The 17616-nt window shown below is 42.2% G+C and overlaps 1 protein-coding gene across 3 annotated transcripts; it reads right to left on the bottom strand.

Annotated features, from left to right (window-relative positions):
• Nucleotides 1-317: 317 nt before the first annotated feature.
• lrsam1 (leucine rich repeat and sterile alpha motif containing 1) lies at nucleotides 318-16745 on the bottom strand. 3 transcript variants are annotated; one of them, XM_038970385.1, is made up of 24 exons: nucleotides 16573-16745; nucleotides 14970-15215; nucleotides 14175-14231; nucleotides 13823-13867; nucleotides 13558-13635; nucleotides 12963-13031; nucleotides 12397-12481; nucleotides 12090-12211; nucleotides 11891-11981; nucleotides 11472-11581; nucleotides 11143-11172; nucleotides 10908-11030; nucleotides 8471-8610; nucleotides 7314-7358; nucleotides 6966-7036; nucleotides 6687-6786; nucleotides 6219-6354; nucleotides 5713-5787; nucleotides 5111-5191; nucleotides 4263-4457; nucleotides 3827-3958; nucleotides 3115-3190; nucleotides 2821-2996; nucleotides 318-2745 (listed from the first exon to the last, which is right to left on the bottom strand). In XM_038970385.1, exons 2-24 carry the CDS (start codon nucleotides 15039-15041, stop codon nucleotides 2623-2625), a joined length of 2232 nt encoding a protein of 743 aa, XP_038826313.1. In that variant the 5' UTR covers nucleotides 15042-15215; nucleotides 16573-16745; the 3' UTR covers nucleotides 318-2622. The 3 variants fall into 3 exon arrangements, with proteins under 3 accessions (XP_038826313.1, XP_038826312.1, XP_038826315.1); XM_038970384.1 differs by lacking the exon at nucleotides 16573-16745 and adding an exon at nucleotides 15646-15896; XM_038970387.1 differs by lacking the exon at nucleotides 16573-16745 and adding an exon at nucleotides 15646-15892 and having other exon boundaries at nucleotides 6219-6306.
• Nucleotides 16746-17616: the final 871 nt, after the last annotated feature.

The raw sequence follows: 17616 nt of genomic DNA, 5'->3' as shown, positions 1-17616 counted from the left end.
CAGCCTGGAATCGAACCAGGGTCTGTAATGATGCCTCTAGCACTGAGATGCAGTGCCTTAGGGGCTCCCGAGTGGCACAGCAGTCTATTACAAACACCTTGTTTGAGTTAACAATATTAACTTTTGAAATTGAGATTTTCTTGGACAGTATAACACATTCAGTATATTTATGTTCAGGGCAGCTACAAAATATTTGTTTTAAAACATCCCTACAACTTCATAAAACATGTGTTTTTTGTCTTGTAGTTCAGGAATTCATGTCTGAATTAAATGATCAAAACGAACTTTCACATGTTTGATTTGCGACCAGAGTACCATCAAAATGCAGTTTACATTTTATTCAAATGTCAGTGTATTAAATGACTAAGATAATGCACTGTCAAATCACAAACCAAGAAAAGGGTAGAGCAGATTTGCATAGGCTTTTTCCATCAAACTACTAGTGAAGAGAAGTGACGGTAACCGTTACTCCACGTATCCTGCAATAACATTGTCATAACCTTATCACAAAAGTGACAACATGCATGGCATGAAATAATTCAATATAAGCAAGGCTACATGAACATGCCTTTTTTTTAATGCATAAATTCCTATGGTCATATTATAGCAGGATACGGAGTGTTACCTAAGTGATGACAACCCATACTTACCAACACTGGAATGAAAGAAGTATACATGAAATAGACTGAAGTGATTTAACATCTAGAAAGTTCAGCATTTAATGCATAGAAGACCTAGAGCGATGCAGGCATAAATCTGAGGCTGGAGGCCTGACCATGTGACACTCTTAAATTAGCGATATGGTTTACGTCGAGTCTTGATACTAGGCTAGGTGCCAGGCTATGCCCACTGCATCAAATAACACCCACACATATGGTATTTTATCTGCCCATTTCGTTTGATATAACTGTATTTTAAGGATATACACTATTGGAAGGAAACTGAACAATCTATGCAATAAGTAAATATTAAACAGGTGTGTATAACATGCTATTGTATGCAGTGTAACTATATTTGACACTACCATATACAAAGCTGTTTGCATACAAATGAAAGGATATATTCTATACATTTTTCTGTATATATTTACATTCTAGAGCAGCTTTAAGTGATCATGTACCTGACACTGATACTCTTTTCACACAATTTTGCCAACCCTAACCAGAGATTTTCTTTTGACATGGTGGACGCCTAACCAGACCAGGCCCCGGGTTTCCCCGATAGCGATGCAATTTAAGCTTACGAATGTTAACGATGGATCGTTCCTATAACGACCGAAGAACTCTCATGTTTCCCAAAGCACTACATTGGGAACATTCACTAAGTGCGTCGTTGGAGCATTTTTTTGATACTGGTGGTGTCGAAACAAAGGCAGTGCTGCCCTTGGATCAGCTTTCTCCATTCAAATTGTTCCACAATACGACGACGGATCAGCTCCGAGATATCACCATATGGCTGCAAATATTGAGACGGCTTATTCCATTGCTGAGGCTACCCTAAAATAATGCACAGTTGTAGCTTTGGAACATCAGTGCGCACGTTACACATTAAATGGAGGCAAATTAGCTAAATATAACTCAATGGAATTAACATGAAATTGATTTACATATTGGCCTATGTAGCCAACACAGCTCGGTTTTCGCTTGTATGTAACAATTGCAAAGACATTGGTAACTTGGTATTTGTAGTTATCGGCGGTCACAGATAAACATCCGTAGATCTTGTGTATAAACTGAAAGGGCAAAAAAAAATGACGCACTTAGACCACTTGTAGAACAGCTGAGGCAGCCGTTAAATAACAAGCGTTAAGTGCATATTTAGTAACGATGGTTTTGGGAAACAACGCTCCTACGAAGGTTCTTGCGATTAATTTAGCCACAAGAGGATTTTGGGAAACCGGGCCCAGCCCAGTTCGGCTCAGTGCGTGAAAAGCCATTGACAGTACATATAGGTGATCTGTGGCAAATGCTAGGAGAGAGTATGATAGCGTCTATTGAACCAACCAAGAGAACACATTCAGAAGCTGAATACACACAAGTTGAAAGTGATCACATAACCAGCTAAGGAACATTATAACACATCACCACATTACAATTGAATATCATTAAATGTCTTCATATTCAGCATATTTTTAGATGGTATCATTCCGTACAATATAAGTTTCCTATAACCTGTAGCATGCTATGTTTACAAATGACTATAAGAGCACTTGAATGGAGAGAGAGAGAGATCAGAAAAGTGTCATTGGTTACCATTTGATGTATGATATGTATGATGATGCATTTTAAAGGGTGGCCAACCACTATTTAAACTATGAAGAGAAGAGTGAGCAAAGGTACTAGACAGTTATTTCACTAAGGTAAGACATCTCTCCCTCACCACACCTAACAGTCATTGACCTTGTCCCTTTTGGGTCACAAAATGTGATTTAAAAAAGTGACTTGGTTGACAGAGTTAAAGATGAGAAAACAGGCTATTTCCTAGACTTGTATGATAAGAGTTGCAGATATTGCCAGGCATAAGATGAAGTGAGTGCTGGGCTGGAACAAAAGCCTGCAGGTAGAGTGCTTGTGGCTCTCCCAGGCCACATTGAGGCCTCAGAAGGTTGGAAAGAAGGTCCCTTTAGCCGTGGTAGAGGCGTAGGTGCTGGGCGATGTTGCTGCGACATAAGGGGCAGGTCTGGAGGGCATCGCTGCACATCTGGCAACAGCACACGTGGCCACAGGGCAGGAAGATTACCTGAGACTGAGAGAGAGAGAGACACAATGAGAGGGAGACAGAATTAAATTTACTGGAGTGTCTGAATGTCTGCCTGCTTACCCCTGTCTCCATGCACACCACACACTCTGAGCTACCCGGGCCGTCTATGAGGCTGGGGGCTGAGGGGTTGACGGGGGTCAGTGGAGGGGTGGAGGTGGGTGTCTCGCCGGGGGCGCTGGGTAGAGAAGATGGTGACGGGACAGCTTCCTCTACCTGAGGATCGGCCTTGCAGGCCCCTGGGGGAGAGAGAAACATAATTAGGTGACACACTAATGGATAAAAAATGCATTTGTAGCACATTCTATCACCCCATAGTGCAGTAGATGACTTGTTTTAAGCAGAGTGTGTGCGTACCTTCAGAAGGCGCGGTGGGCTGCTCCCTGGCCCAGTTGAGAAGAGCCTTCTGGATACCCATCTCATTGATTCCAAGCTGGGAGAAAAGCAGAGGGGGGAACATAATCATTTGAACACACAGATATTAAAAAGGTGCTACACATCATTATTTTTTTTCTCCAGACATTTTTTCAAAATTCTACACTGTTCACTCAACTTTAGTTTGAGAAAATAAGCACTGAAGTGTAATATCTTTTAAATAACAAAAAATATTTTTTTTACAGCTGTTGCTTTCAGTTTTAGTCCACCAGCTTCAAAAACACATTTTTTGTTATTGAAAATATGTTTCACAGCGATTTAAATGGTACAATGACTCCCTACACTATTCAGTGATCGTTTTCTCACAAACTGAAAGAACAGTGTAGAATTTTAGCAACCAGGAAATTACCAATTTCCACTAGATAACACAGCCACAAAGTCAGAAAATTTTCCCCAGTTTGACAACAGATGCCGCTCCGGCAGGAGAAATCAATAGGCAAATATCACAGCCAATCACAACACTGGCAGGTAAGTAATACTGTGAAACACTATCATTCCACTATAACTACAGATATATTATGGACATTTTCTGAAATGATAATGCAAAAATATCCTATGTGTTTCACCTTTAAAACATGTTATGGAATTGCCATGTCTGTGTTGATTCTATGACACAAACTTCATTTTTACACACCTTGCGGAGGTCTTTGGTGGTCATGTGGCGCAGGGCCTCGGAAGTGACTCTGTGGTGGGCCATGATGGGGAGATAGTGCTGGGCTGACAGCTTACACAGCAGACTGACAAGGTCACTCTCCACACCAACCTCCTGAGACAGACAGAAAGAAGAGTTTAGGCCAATTCAATATTTTTGGGGAGGGGGACAAAATTCAAAAAATAATCCAGGGACATTATCCTTCATTAAAGAACTCTTAATGCTTTGGAATTTATTCCATGTATACATTTTGGTAATATAAAAATAATAACATACACCATTTAGCAGATGCTATCCGACTTTATTGAATGGGCTGCCCCAGGGGTAATCGAACCCACAATCCTGATGCTGCAAGCGCCATGCTCTACCAACAGCCACACAGGTGGTTTATTATGGTGGTATAAGGTAGTGTAGCTACCTGCATGCGTAGCAATAGAGGCTTGGCGTCCAGCAGCCTCTGGTACTGGATCAGCCAGTAGTTCTGCTGGTTGGAGTCACTCTTCAGCTCCATCTCCTGGAGGACCTGTCTCAGCTCCACCTCTCTCTGGTCCTTCTCCTTCAGCAGCTGCTGCAGCAGGTCACTGAGAGCCGATCGCTGCTCCCACAGCACCTCCTGCGCGCACGCACACACACGTCAGAGGAGAGCACTGGCAGTTCATCATGCACAAATGCTCACTAACCTGCCTAAAAGAGCTCACCAGAGAAACTAAGAGAATATTTGGATAATAATCCCAATCTATATGAATAATTAGTCACATACCGTCATGCATAATGCTGTGTAATATCTTATCCAAGCTCAATGCCCACACCCTGTCCTCTTCAAATAAGAGGCATGAAATGTACTCATGGCAGAATGACATGGAGGGGCTAAACCAAGGTAGAATATTCAAGAAAAGAAGCCGGGGTAGGGACAGGATAGAAGCCGGGGTAGGGACAGGATAGAAGCCGGGGTAGGGACAGGATAGAAGCCGGGGTAGGGACAGGATAGAAGCCGGGGTAGGGACAGGATAGAAGCCAGGGTAGGGACAGGATAGAAGCGAGGGGGATCTAGTTTTGTAGTGTACGTCAAATAGTCATGACATTCTCGTAATTTAGCAGACACTCTTAATCTAGAGCGATTTACAGAAGCAATTTGGGTTAAGTGCTTTGCTTAAGGGCATAGACAGATTTTCACGTAGTCGGCTCAAGGATTCGAACCAGCAACGCTCTTAACCGCGAAGCTACATGTCAGTGATGTCAAACTATTTGCTTATATCTATGACGTACCTGCAGGTTCTCAGCGTCCAGATTGTGTCTCTTAACCTCCAGTTTAGTCAGCTGCATTAACTCTCCTTCTATTAGCCTGATCTAGAAACATATGAACATAACAGGGAGGTGAGCTGGAGGCTCCGGCAGCAAACTCGGTAGGGGGATGATGGCATGTAATGCAAAAAGCACTGGGATTAATGGAAACCGCATGATTCTACCTTCAGACAAGGGGTCTTCCCCAAACATAAAAACAACAGAAAAGGCTGTGTGGGATCAGCTGTTAGTTAGTGATGGGCTGGAACAAAAGCCTGCACTCCCAGTTGGTTTCCACAGCCTAAAGTTTGTCTAAACCTTGATATTCAACGTGTGTGATTGACTGATAAAAATGATTACAAATAAATAATGTCGTCCAGGGTCTATAGATCTAACACAGGACTAATACACCTCAGTATTGCCAGAGTTGTTGAATAGTGTGTAGTATTCCTGTTAATGATATAAACATTGAATGTGTGTAATATTGAAAGATACTGATTGTTATATAAAATGACACTGAATGTGTGTATATCAAATGATACTGAATTCATACTGAATGCATGTTGAAGGTGTGTTACCACAGGTACCTGTTGTTGGATGTAGCCGTGCACACTGTCCTTCTGCAGCTGCAGTGCCTGGAAGGCTGCCTTCTGCATCTCCTCCTGTAGAGGGCCACAGAGAGTAACTAATGTCAGCTCATTCAACTGGGCTGGGTTTCCCTGTTTTCCACGTTTTACAATGGAGTTGAGCGGCGACTTGTGTGGGCAAACTAGAGATCTAACATCACATAGAATGACGTTGTTTTATCAAAAACTTTCAGCACCCAAAGAATAGCCTGCATTTACACAGGACAGTGTCCAGTCTGACCACCACAAGTCACCGCTCAACTCCACCGTAAATCGTGGAGTTGAGTTTAGTCGGCTACCTGTTTCTATACTCTTTCCAACGTATGATCCAACCTTACCAAAGTGCAATGTCAGTACCTAGTGTTTCATGTAACACTAGACATTCTCACTACCTTGTGAAAATATTGTAAATCTTTGTTTACTATCTATCTGTTTGTGACGCACATAGCAGTAAATATATATTTTACCTCCTGTAGGATACAAGCGATGGCTTTGGATTTGTCTAGCTGCTGGAGCGAAAGCACCTGATCGAACTTCCTGTCCTGACTCTCCAGACTACAACGAGAGGAGAGAGGTGGACATGCGTTTCTAAACAGGAACCTCCTACAAAAATAAAGTGCTCACAGAAAACTAGACCAAACAATATCTCATTGATAAAGCGTGTGGTGTGTGTGTGCGTGCTTTGGTTTTACTATCCTTATGGGAACCAGAAGTCCTCAAGAACAGTGAAACAAGAAAAATTCTGACAAGAATTTTGCTGGTCCCCACAAGGAAAAAAAGCTATTTTAGACTGGGGTTATGTTTAGGGTTAGGATTAGAATTAAGAGTTAGGGTTAAAATTAGGGTTAGGAAAATAGATTTTTGAAAGGGAATCAATTGTTTGGTCCCCACAAGGATAGTAAAACAAACGTGTGTGTCTGTCTGTGTGTACTGACCTCCTGCAGGCCTCAGTGACCAGACTCTGTCTGCGTGAGTCACTGGCTTCCTGCATCAGACGCATAGAGCAGCTCTCTGACAACATCTTCTGCATGGCCACTGGAGAGAGAAAGAGAGACAAGAGAGAGGAGACAAAGGAAATACAAAGATAAGACATTGAGAGACCCCATTCCTTATGCTAATTGCAATCCGTTCAGAGGTTATAGCTTCAATCCACATTGCCCTCCTTCCAAACTTGCGCTTGACTTTTTCTTGAGGACTACATTTCCCATGCTCACCTGCTACCTCTCTCTTCCTGAGTGAGTTGGTCTCTTCTTGTGTGATGGCCGTCAGATGCTCCATCCGTATCCTGTACAGAATAAGGGAAAGACATCTCACACTGCAACAATTCTTTTTCAGCAGTATTCCGTTTTAATATTTTTTTATTTTAATACGTATTCTAGAAGGAAATTCTGGCCTGCAGCTTCCATTTGGCATTGTTCGTAAACAGTCAGTCTATTTGGAATATGAGTCAGATCGTTGAGTACCTCAGTCAGCGTAAGAGCTGTAATCTTTTTAGCTTCTAGGATCATAGATGGATTGCTCCAGTAAGGGTGGATCGATAAGAAAGGCTCTCTCCCACTTACCGGTCCTGCTCCAACTGTTGGAGAAACTCTGCACTTTTTCTTTGTCTGAAAAAGACACACAAAAACACACAGTCAATCAGAGATGGAGTTAAGCCCAGAGCGCTCGAGACCCACGCCCAGCCTCAAGACCCATGTTGCAGTCCAAATGGCACCCTATATAGTGCACTTCTCTTGGTCAAAAGTAGTACACTACATAGGGAATAGGGTGCCATTTGGATGCAGAGCCTAGTGCCCAGCTGCCACATTAGTGAACCAAGGTACCCTGGCAATTGTTTGCTATGTCACCCCTATTTAGCCACAGAACACTGACAAAAATATGTATTGGGTAAAGTTTAGTACCAACAACATGGTCTTGTTTGAGACTATTAGCTGAGACGGAGACCCAGACTGCATTTATGTGGTCTCAAGACCAAGACCACAAGATCAAGATTAATGATACATGTCAACAAATGTCATCATCCATTATTTTTAGAATCTTAAACATGTCTCCTTTTTTCTGCATCTCATTGTCCACTTTTATTACGAGTAAACCTGGCAAACGTGCGCACCCCTCTCGCTAATCCTGATAAAAGAGTTGATTAGGTTTAAATATAAATTATTAAATAATTATACCCAGAAACTTAACCATTAGGGATTAGAGGTTATGTAGCATGGATAAGGAGTAATTAAAAGTATTAAACATAAGTCCAACTAGGTTAGACTGGGAGAGAGAGAAATGTGTGTATGCTTAAGAAAACACCTAGAAACAATTAAACTATGGTTGAACCGACCCGGCTATAACTCTGGGAAGATAAGATAGGACAGGGAGCACCCCTCCAGGTTTCCTTAATCTGGGGGGGACTGGAACTGTCAACTGGGTAGTGAGAAACTGTGGTGAGAATTGTAGAGAAGAAGATAGCGCTCCTAATGTTAGTGTGTATGCATGTGTGTAGGATATCTACTGTTAGTGTGGAAGTATGTGCGCAGCTATAAAATGGATGTCTTTGTATTCTTGACTTTAGAGCGCTCTCGTAAATAAACATTTGACTATTGTAGGCTGGGCCTCTGTCTGTTTTCATTTCAACCTGTATCTTGTAAATTCTGGGTTGCAGACTGAGTAGTTAATTGAAGTTCAGTTTATGAACATTGAGAACATAATTCTCTTAACAAGTCCTCACCGTTTGTTGTCCAGTAGCAGGTTGCTGATGCGGTTAGCGATGCCCGTCTCGGCCTGGCGGACCTTACCCAGAATCCTCTGCCTCTCAACCTCCTGGAACCTCTGCTGCACTGACACGCCTAGCTCCAGACGCTCCTGATCCTGGAGAGGGGGAGAAGACATGACTACCTACCGCCGTTGTGCCCTTGAGCAAGGCACTTTACCCCGAAGTGCTACAGAGGCGCTACTGTGTACTGTGACAGCAAAAATAAATAATATCTGTGCAAATGCACCAATAAAGCAATTATTGTATGTCAACTTTTAATAGGACAATGAAAGTCTGCTTTGAAAATAAATATTTCATTATTAAACCCAACACGTTTCAGCAAATGCCTTCATCAAGGTAGAGAAGTGCCGAGGCAGGGAGTAAAGGACTGGCCAGCTCAACTCTACATTCTCTGACATATAGTAATAGGGCAGTGGTATTGAAACTTTTTCAGCAGGGAACCCATTTCTTCTACTAGTTCTGGGGACCCCATTTTTCGCGACTTCACCCCAAATCTATTGACACAATCTTAAAAATCGGTACAATTCGATTTTACGTCAACAGATAACATCTCTTATCAAAATGTAAAGAAACCAATAAATACATTTACTCAATAAACAGTGCCTTCGGAAAGTATTCAGACCACTTAACTTTTTCCACATTGTCGGGAAGCCGTATTATAAAATGTATTAGTTTTTTCCCCCCTCATCAATCTACACACAATACCCTATAATGACAAAGCAAAAACTGTTTTATAGACATTTTGGTTAATTTATTAAAAATAAACTGAAATATCAAACTTCCATAAGTATTCAGACACAACAGTACTTTGTTGAAGCACCTTTGGCAGCGATTACAGCCTTGAGTCGCCTTGGGTATGACGCTACAAGCTTGGCACACCTGTATTTGGGGAGTTTCTCCCATTCTTCTCTGCCGATCCTCTCAAGCTCTGTCAGGTTGGATGGGGAGCATTGCTGCACAGCTATTTTCAGGTCTCTCCAGAGATGTTTGATCGTGTTCAAGTCCGGGCTCTGGCTGGGCCACTCAAGGACATTCAGAGTCTTGTCCTGAAGACACTCCTGCATTGTCTTGGCTGTGTGCTTAAGGTCATTGTCCTGTTGGAAGTTCAACCTTCGCCCCAGTCCGAGGTCCTGAGTGCTCTGGAGCAGGTTTTCATCAAGGATCTCCCTGTAATTTTCTCCGTTCATCTTTGCCTCGATCCTGACTAGTCTCCAGTCCTTGCCGCTGAAAAACATCCCCACAACATGATGCTGCCACCACCATGCTTCATCATAGGGATGGTACCAGGTTTCCTCCAGACGTGATGCTTGGCATTCAGGCCAAAGAGTTCATTCTTGGTTTCATCAGACCAGAGAATCTTGTTTCTCATGGTCTGAGAGTCTTTAGGTTCCTTTTGGCAAACTCCAAACGGGCTGTCATGTGCCTTTTACTGAGGAGTGGCTTCTGTCTGGCCACTCTACCAGCAAGTCCTGATTGGTGGAGTGCTGCAGAGATGGGTGTTCTTCTGGAGGGTTCTCTCACCTCCACAGATGAACTCTGGAGCTCTGTCAGTGACCATCGGGTTCTTGGTCACCTCCCTGACCAAGACCCTTCTAACCCGATTGCTCAGTTTGGCCGGGCGGCCAGCTCTAGGAAGAGTCTTGGTGGTTCCAAAATGTTCCATTTAAGAATGATGGAGTCCAATGTGCTCTTGGGGACCTTCAATGCTGCAGAATTTATTTTGCTACCCTTCCCCAGATCTGTGCCTGGACACAATCATGTCTCGGAGCTCTACGGACAATTCCTTTGACCTCATGGCTTGGTTTTTGCTCTGACATCCACTGTCAACTGTGGGACCTTATATAGACAGGTGTGTGCCTTTCCAAATCATGTCCAATCAACTGAATTTACCACGGTGGATTCCAATCAAGTCGTAGAAACATCTCAAGGATGATCAATGGAAACAGGATGCACCTGAGCTCAATTTTGAGTCTCATAGCAACGGGTCTGAATAGTTATTAAAAATAAATAAATTTGCAAACCCTTCTAAAAACCTGTTTTCGCTTTGTCTTAATGGGGTATTGTGTGTAGATTGATGAGGAAATTGTCTTATTTAACCCATTATAGAATAAGGTTATAACGTAACAAAATGTGGGAAAAGTCATGGGGTACGAATACTTTCCGAAGGCACTGTATATCTATATATTTTTGTGCGACACCATTAGGGGTCAAGACCCCGACTCTGAATACCACTGTAGTAAGGCATATGTAGTCTTATACTAAATGAAGTTCTAATGAAGGTTGCCACTGAACGCTAAAGACTATTATGGGCTTCCAATGACTGTGATGGTTGCTATATTAGAGATTGTGTGTCTGTGTGGTGCGTGTGTGTGTGTGTGAGCCCAGCAGTCACCTGTCTGACAGACAGCAGGATGTTCTCCTTGTGGGAGTTGTTCATGAGGAGGAGCTGGTGGTGCTCCTTCTGCTTCTCTTCCAGCTGACGCTCAAATGCCAGTTTCTCCTGGTGCTTCTGCTCCTGTGTGTGTGTGTGTGGAGACAAAGAAAGAAAGTGATAGAGACTGTCATTAACTCTGAGTCATCAACCATTGAGTGACGATAAAAAGTGATTAAAAAGTCTCCTACAGTACCTTTCTCTTCTCAAAGTCATTGAACTTACTCTGCAAATGGAGAGACAGGGAAACAAGCGGTGTAATCAGTCAGACAGTTATGACAATAATGAAAATAAATCATTACTAATGAGATTGTCATGGTGTGTGTGTCCATCTCATGGTGTGTGTGTGTCCGTCTCATGGTGTGTGTGTGTGTGTGCTTTCATGTGTGCGTGTTTGTAAAAGAATGAGACAGAGAGCTCCTTCATGGCTCTGTGAAAGGTTGGTGTATGTTCCTCTCTAAAATGTCCCTTGCTACTCCACAGAACTAAGATGGCTGCAAGGTGACAGCCCAGGCCAGCACTCACCTGCCAGGCCACCTCCAGGCTGTCCACATTGTCCGGGCTCTGCTTCCCTGAGTCACTCTCCAGCACGGGCAGCAGGAACTGAGACGAGGGGCAGTACTCCTCCCCCAGCTCTGTCAAAACACAAACAGAAACAGAGACAGAGACAGACAGACGAGACAAAATGTGTAAATGAGTGGGTAGAAGTGAGAGTATTGACTGAATTTCCTCTGGCTTGACTAGGGACTTCCTTATACTTATGTCATGTTCTGTTGACATTTTCTTGGAAACTGAGCAAGTTTGTTTGGGGTGTCTGAATCAGTAGTCCTGAAGTTATGGAATAACTGCACTATTTTATAGTACAGTAGGGACCACATGTCTACATTGCAATTCCACCAAAATTGTCTGAGTAACACTATACTAATAATACTTTTCTAACTCACCAGTGCAGAGGAACCGTTGGATGTCCTCAGTCCCCGTGGTGCACACCGAGGCAGGGGGGTAGGACATCAGAGCAGCGTCCAGGGTTAGGCTCTGGTGTGAGAACACACAGACCGGTTGTTAACAGCATACAGAATGTATATGAGTGTTATTACAATAAAGCAACATTCCTTCTGGCAATGTACGAGTACACACACACACCTCTAGAGTGCGTGCCAGAGCCAGGTCCCGGGGTAACTCCCTCACACTGTTCTCACTCAGGTCAAGTGTGCGCAGGCTGCTCATACGGCCCACAGAAGTAGGCAACTGACTTAGACAATTACCTATGGAGGAAGATAAAGTACTTTACAAACACACACACACGCAATACCGACAGACACATACCCCAACAAATCCATATCCTATTCAAACTAAGTCAAAATCCATGCATCCTTTTCCTGAATAAAATATACTTCCTAAGTTGGCTTCCCCTGGAAGGCTACCCCATTCAGACCAAAGGTAAACAAACCTTTCACATTGAGGGTCTGCAGAAGTCTGAGATCCCCAATGGAGTCCGGCAGGGCCTTGATCTGGTTATTTTCTATATTCAGCACCTAAGTGGAGGATTCAAAATGGCAGCGGGTGAGCATCCATTTAGGTACAGTATGTTTCCATTGATATCCTTCTGTTATTAAAGCTAGAATCCTTATTTGCTACATCCATTTTTGGACTTAAATATTAATGATGTATACTCGTTGATTCTTAAAGAATAACTTCTAAATGCCTCATTAGTTTAGTTCAACTGTTGTACCCCATCGGAACACAAAATATAAGCTTGTTTAACTCCAATGTTTGTAAGCAACGTAAATGTAAACAAACACTGAATAGCCTCAAAATATAGTTAAAACTATACATTTGATAGTCATGGATGGTCATTCCTTGCATCCATAGCTCTGTCTATGACTGTGAGAGTGGTTACATTTCTCCAGCACCATCACTCAGCTTTTTAGCGAAACAGGGGATGGGAGCACAATTTCTTAATGTTTCATTTAAGGATTCTAGCTTGAAAGGCTATTATATGTATAATGATCTGACCTGCAGGGATGCTAGTTGCCCTATATCGTCAGGGAGGGCGGTCAGCATGTTCTCGTGCAAATCCAACACCTATGAGAAATGGACAGGGAGAGTGGGAAGGGTAAGGATGTATCTCGTTGGAAGGAGTCATCCGATTGAATGTTTGCTGAATCATGCAGGTAGTTATGGGTAAGTCATTGACTAACTAACCCCTTATGCTTATTAGGTCAAACACAACTCATCAAATGTAAATCTAGTCAACAAAAAAATACTAGTGCCTTCAACTCGTAATATCACTAAATTAACATAGTGATCAACTAATAACAGGTATTCATTTTGAAAAAGACAGTATACTGAATGTAATTTCTAATGTTTGTTTTTTTCCAACTTAATGACTGTATTGTCATGTGTTTGATTTGTCCTTTGTGCTCATCCAGTACAGTACATGTCTTGCCCTATCTAATACTACCAGTGTCTAATGTAATGCTCCCTTTGTCCATACCTCGCTTCTGATGTTTTTGTCCTGTGCAATGTCCTATGCAATGCTTAGGCCTACTGTGTCCTATACAGGCTAGGTAATGCCTACTTTGTCCAATGCAATGTTTTGTCTTCAAACCTTTAGTGTGACCAGAAAGTTGATGCAACAGCCTTTGGGCACCATGGACTTCAGCTGGTTTCCATGGAGAATGAAGACCTTGGTAGAGCAAAGAGAGGGATGTTATTGGCTTACCAGTGTTCTAAAGAGCAACACTTCTGCACTTTGTAACCTATAAACCTGAGATTAGGTCAATTCCATTCAGTAAATTCAGAAAGTGATATTAAATTAAATTCATCAAGTTCCTTTATCGACCCAGACTTCCACATATAATTGGTAGTCTTACCTTCTTCTGTAGCACCTTGCATATGGAAAACGCACTGGTTGGAACCTGGGCAGAGGGGACACCAGACAGATGTTTTACTCTTCATGTCAACAAGACGATCGATGTTATCTAATAGCTACATGATGCTGATAGTACTGCTGTCATTTCAGAGATTAGATTTTACTTTGAAGAACTTGGTATACTTAAAAGGCACACATGGAACTTTTAGTGTTGACTAGACTACAAGACAGCCCACAAAAAGATTCTTACATTCTCCTGTCCTCCATTTTCAACATGACTTGAGCGTTAATTTATCATTAATACCTGCTATACTACACATCTATGCAAATTTGTAGACCTACATCACACTTACCTCTGTGAGCTCACAAGCGGAGATGTCCAGAATGTCACCAGCCCCTACTTCTTTAGACTGCCAAAACAAAGAAAATGGCAATGCAAGATGTCAGTATGGATCAAGGAGGGTATTCTGATCTGGTGCATAGAAGAGGGCATGTCCACTCATTGTTTTGCTTTCCCAAAGGTGATTGTTTAATCAATTTTAAGGTCATAAAAATAAAAAATTGACCCACATTGTCTTCGGCAGTTTGGACATTCCCTTTTTTGTATGCATTCCTTTTGTCCAGCTACTGTTATTATGTTTGATGTGCATTCAAAACCCTATTTTTGTGATATTTGGATCTAGGCCTCAAGGAATGCAGTACTGCTAGTTCTTTTCTCCCTCCAAGTTAATTGTGTCTAGAGAGTCCACTTACCAGGGCCTATATTCACAATGTATGAGTACTGACCTAGGATCAGTTTTATTTATTTGCACACAAGAGAAAACATAACAATATGATGAGAGTTTTAAAGGCAAATGAAAAGAGCATGTGCAGGAGAGGTAGAAAACCCAGAGAGGCTTGTAAGGCACCTCCCCCTTTCAAGTTTTTATAAAACAACTTGAAACAGTTCAGCTTTTTAGATCATAATGAACAAGACATGGGGGCCCTGATCATAGATCAGCACTCCTACTGTGAGACACTTTGTAAATTCAGGCCCTGGTGACCCAGGTCGGAATCAGTCCCTGTCAAGAGGGGGAGCATGAAAACCAAAAGTGCTGCTGACTTCAATACCCTGATTACTCACATACACAGAGAGATAAAGCTCCTACCAGGCACAGTTGATACTCCAGACGCTTCTTGGAGTCCTCACTGGGCTTCCTCTTTCTGAAGAACAGAGGCATCCTGATGCCTGTCTGTCCTTCTGCCAGTCTGTCTGTCTATATATCTGTCTGTCCGTCCCTCTGTCTGTATGAGGCTGAATTTGTGCGCCCTCCTCTCGGGTATTGAACTCCGAGCAGAGGGCAGGTGGCTTGAGGTTTGAAATTACCAGTGTGTTGAAATCAGTCTCACCAATACTGTAGAATAGAAAAATACATTGTTATGGTTCACATAACCAGTTTTCAGCTTACTATCGTTTAGGAGTCATTGTCAATACATAAGTTAGGCCTAAGAACAATATAAAGACACAGAAACACACAAACCAACAAAATCACAACACGTGATGTTGCCAAAATACGCTACTGCATTAACAAAACATTAGTTGTCGTATCTAAAGGTTAGAAGGACTTCTAGCTAGTTAGTTTAGCCAGCTGAATGCCTATATATAGTATAGCTAGCTAATTTAGCTAGCAACAATCCTGTTGACAGAGCAAATTCTTCCAATGATGTATGCTAGCTACTTAAAGTAAGCTAACATTAGCTAGCTAACAAGTTACCACAGTTTTCTAATGTATGATTTAACTGGCTAACTAACGTTGGCTTTCGGTTTAGTCATTTTGGACAAACCTTTAACTAGAAACGACTAGTTTTGAGATAAATCCGAGTTCTAGTCTGAATATAACGTTGAGTACGCAGGTCAATATTTCGATAGAGACATAGTTTGCTGTTTTTATTTGATGGTTCTTCTGTTTGCCTATTTTTGTTTCGTGTTCCCGTTGTCAAAATGAGTCCTGCCCAATGGGCGGATTCGATTATGCTGAACCGCTGGGCACCGGGCATAGGCTGGTCACGTTACCGGGCCAAAACGGGGAGAGGCGCGTCCTTCTCAAATCGAACAGTAATCTGCATCGCTCCGTCATTTTGGCAACATGGCGCATCGTCCAGAAACATACATCTATTTTACATGAAATACATGTTTGAATTGTCTAACTATTTTTAATTTGGAAGGCATATAAGCGTTAAAGGAAAACACAGAATCCTAGTAATTAAGTCACTTTTGTTTTGAGCCGACTTCGCAGTGGCTTTGAACGGGGATTTAGAAACCCCGACGAGCGCCACCCTATGACTACAAAGGAAGCCTAGTGGTCGGCAGTGTGAGAAGATGAAACGAGATGGATTTTGGACGACATTATGCACATTTTCTCATCGACGAAACATTTGATCTCAATACAATTTTCTGTTCCCAAAACTAAAATATGTTATGCACAGAGTGGACTATGTTTTGTAGAATTTACCCTTTGCCAAAGTTTTACAAAATGGCGTTATTTAGAAGGAGTGAATAGGCGAATTGCGTTATTGCACACGCCCACTTCACAGAGTATGCGTTCCCTAACGGAAATATGCAGATGTGTACTAGAACATGCCAATAGGATGTCGCTAGGCTCTGCCCACCTCCTTGCTTGTTCTGCCCACTATTTGTTCCTTTTTGAAACGACGGGCTGTGGTCTATCTTGGTTTAGTTATACAAATCTTTGCCCTTATCATAACCCTTACCATTTAAAATGTCAACTTCAATGGCATAGGGACGTCTGAAGGATTCCGGATAGCACGGACCCTGGACCAATGACGCATTGGTCTGGCTTCTGTGTGGGCTCTTAGACCGGCACTGCGTCTCAGTGCTAGAGGCGTCACTACAGACACCCTGGTTCGAATCCAGGCTGTATCACAACCGGCCGTGATTGGGAAGTAGAGGCAGGTTGATTTGTTGCTAAAAGTTGCTAAATGACGTTATGATGTCATTGCGTGATAACGTAAAACTGCGTCATTGCGTAGAATACGCAATAACGTTACTCAAATTGACTGGCCAATACAGCGAAAAATATGATTTGACATTTGTTCAGGTACAGACTCCCACTCTTCTGTTCTTCTGGCTGTATAATTTTGATTGAGACATGTTGATTGATGTTGTAAGTTCTGTTCAAGATCAAACATGCGTGACCAACTATATTCATTGGGTTTGGATCGTCGAACCCGTTCTACTGTTGCTGCAGGCAGCCAACAATGATTTGCAATTTGCTGAAATTGCTGCTGCCTGCAGCTGACGTCACTAACAATGCACTTAATCAGCCAGGCACGTGTGTTGTGACTGAGTGTGTGACAGAGAAAATCGTTTTTGTGTCATTAAGAGGGGAAATGCGTGCATTTTAGCATTTGAATCACTTTTCAAACATTCAGCAGGCAACATCCTGCTGAAACAAGGTTCGTATTGCTCTGTTGTTGAATGGACCAAAAGAGAAACAAATCCTTCCTACTGATGAGTCAACAGGGTCAATAGAAGGTAGGCTCTGAGGGTCAGGTCTTGACACGTTCCTGAATAATAGAGCAACACCTGAGGGAATGGCATCTAAAACAATTGCAAAATCTTTCGGTGTTACAGAGACCTTGTAAAGTGATAGGAATCCTTATAACTGAGTAAAAGACACTCTGCATTTACCAGTTGGCTCACCAATAGGATATTATTTCGGAACCAATATTCTAAAAACAAAGTATTTTTTTTACAATATATCCCATATATAATATCTGTGTAGAGAAAAATTG

This window comes from Salvelinus namaycush, chromosome 31 (genome assembly GCF_016432855.1).
Source record: "Salvelinus namaycush isolate Seneca chromosome 31, SaNama_1.0, whole genome shotgun sequence".
In the NCBI taxonomy this organism is placed as follows: Eukaryota; Metazoa; Chordata; class Actinopteri; order Salmoniformes; family Salmonidae; genus Salvelinus; species Salvelinus namaycush.
This window is presented reverse-complemented; position numbering and strand designations above follow the sequence as displayed.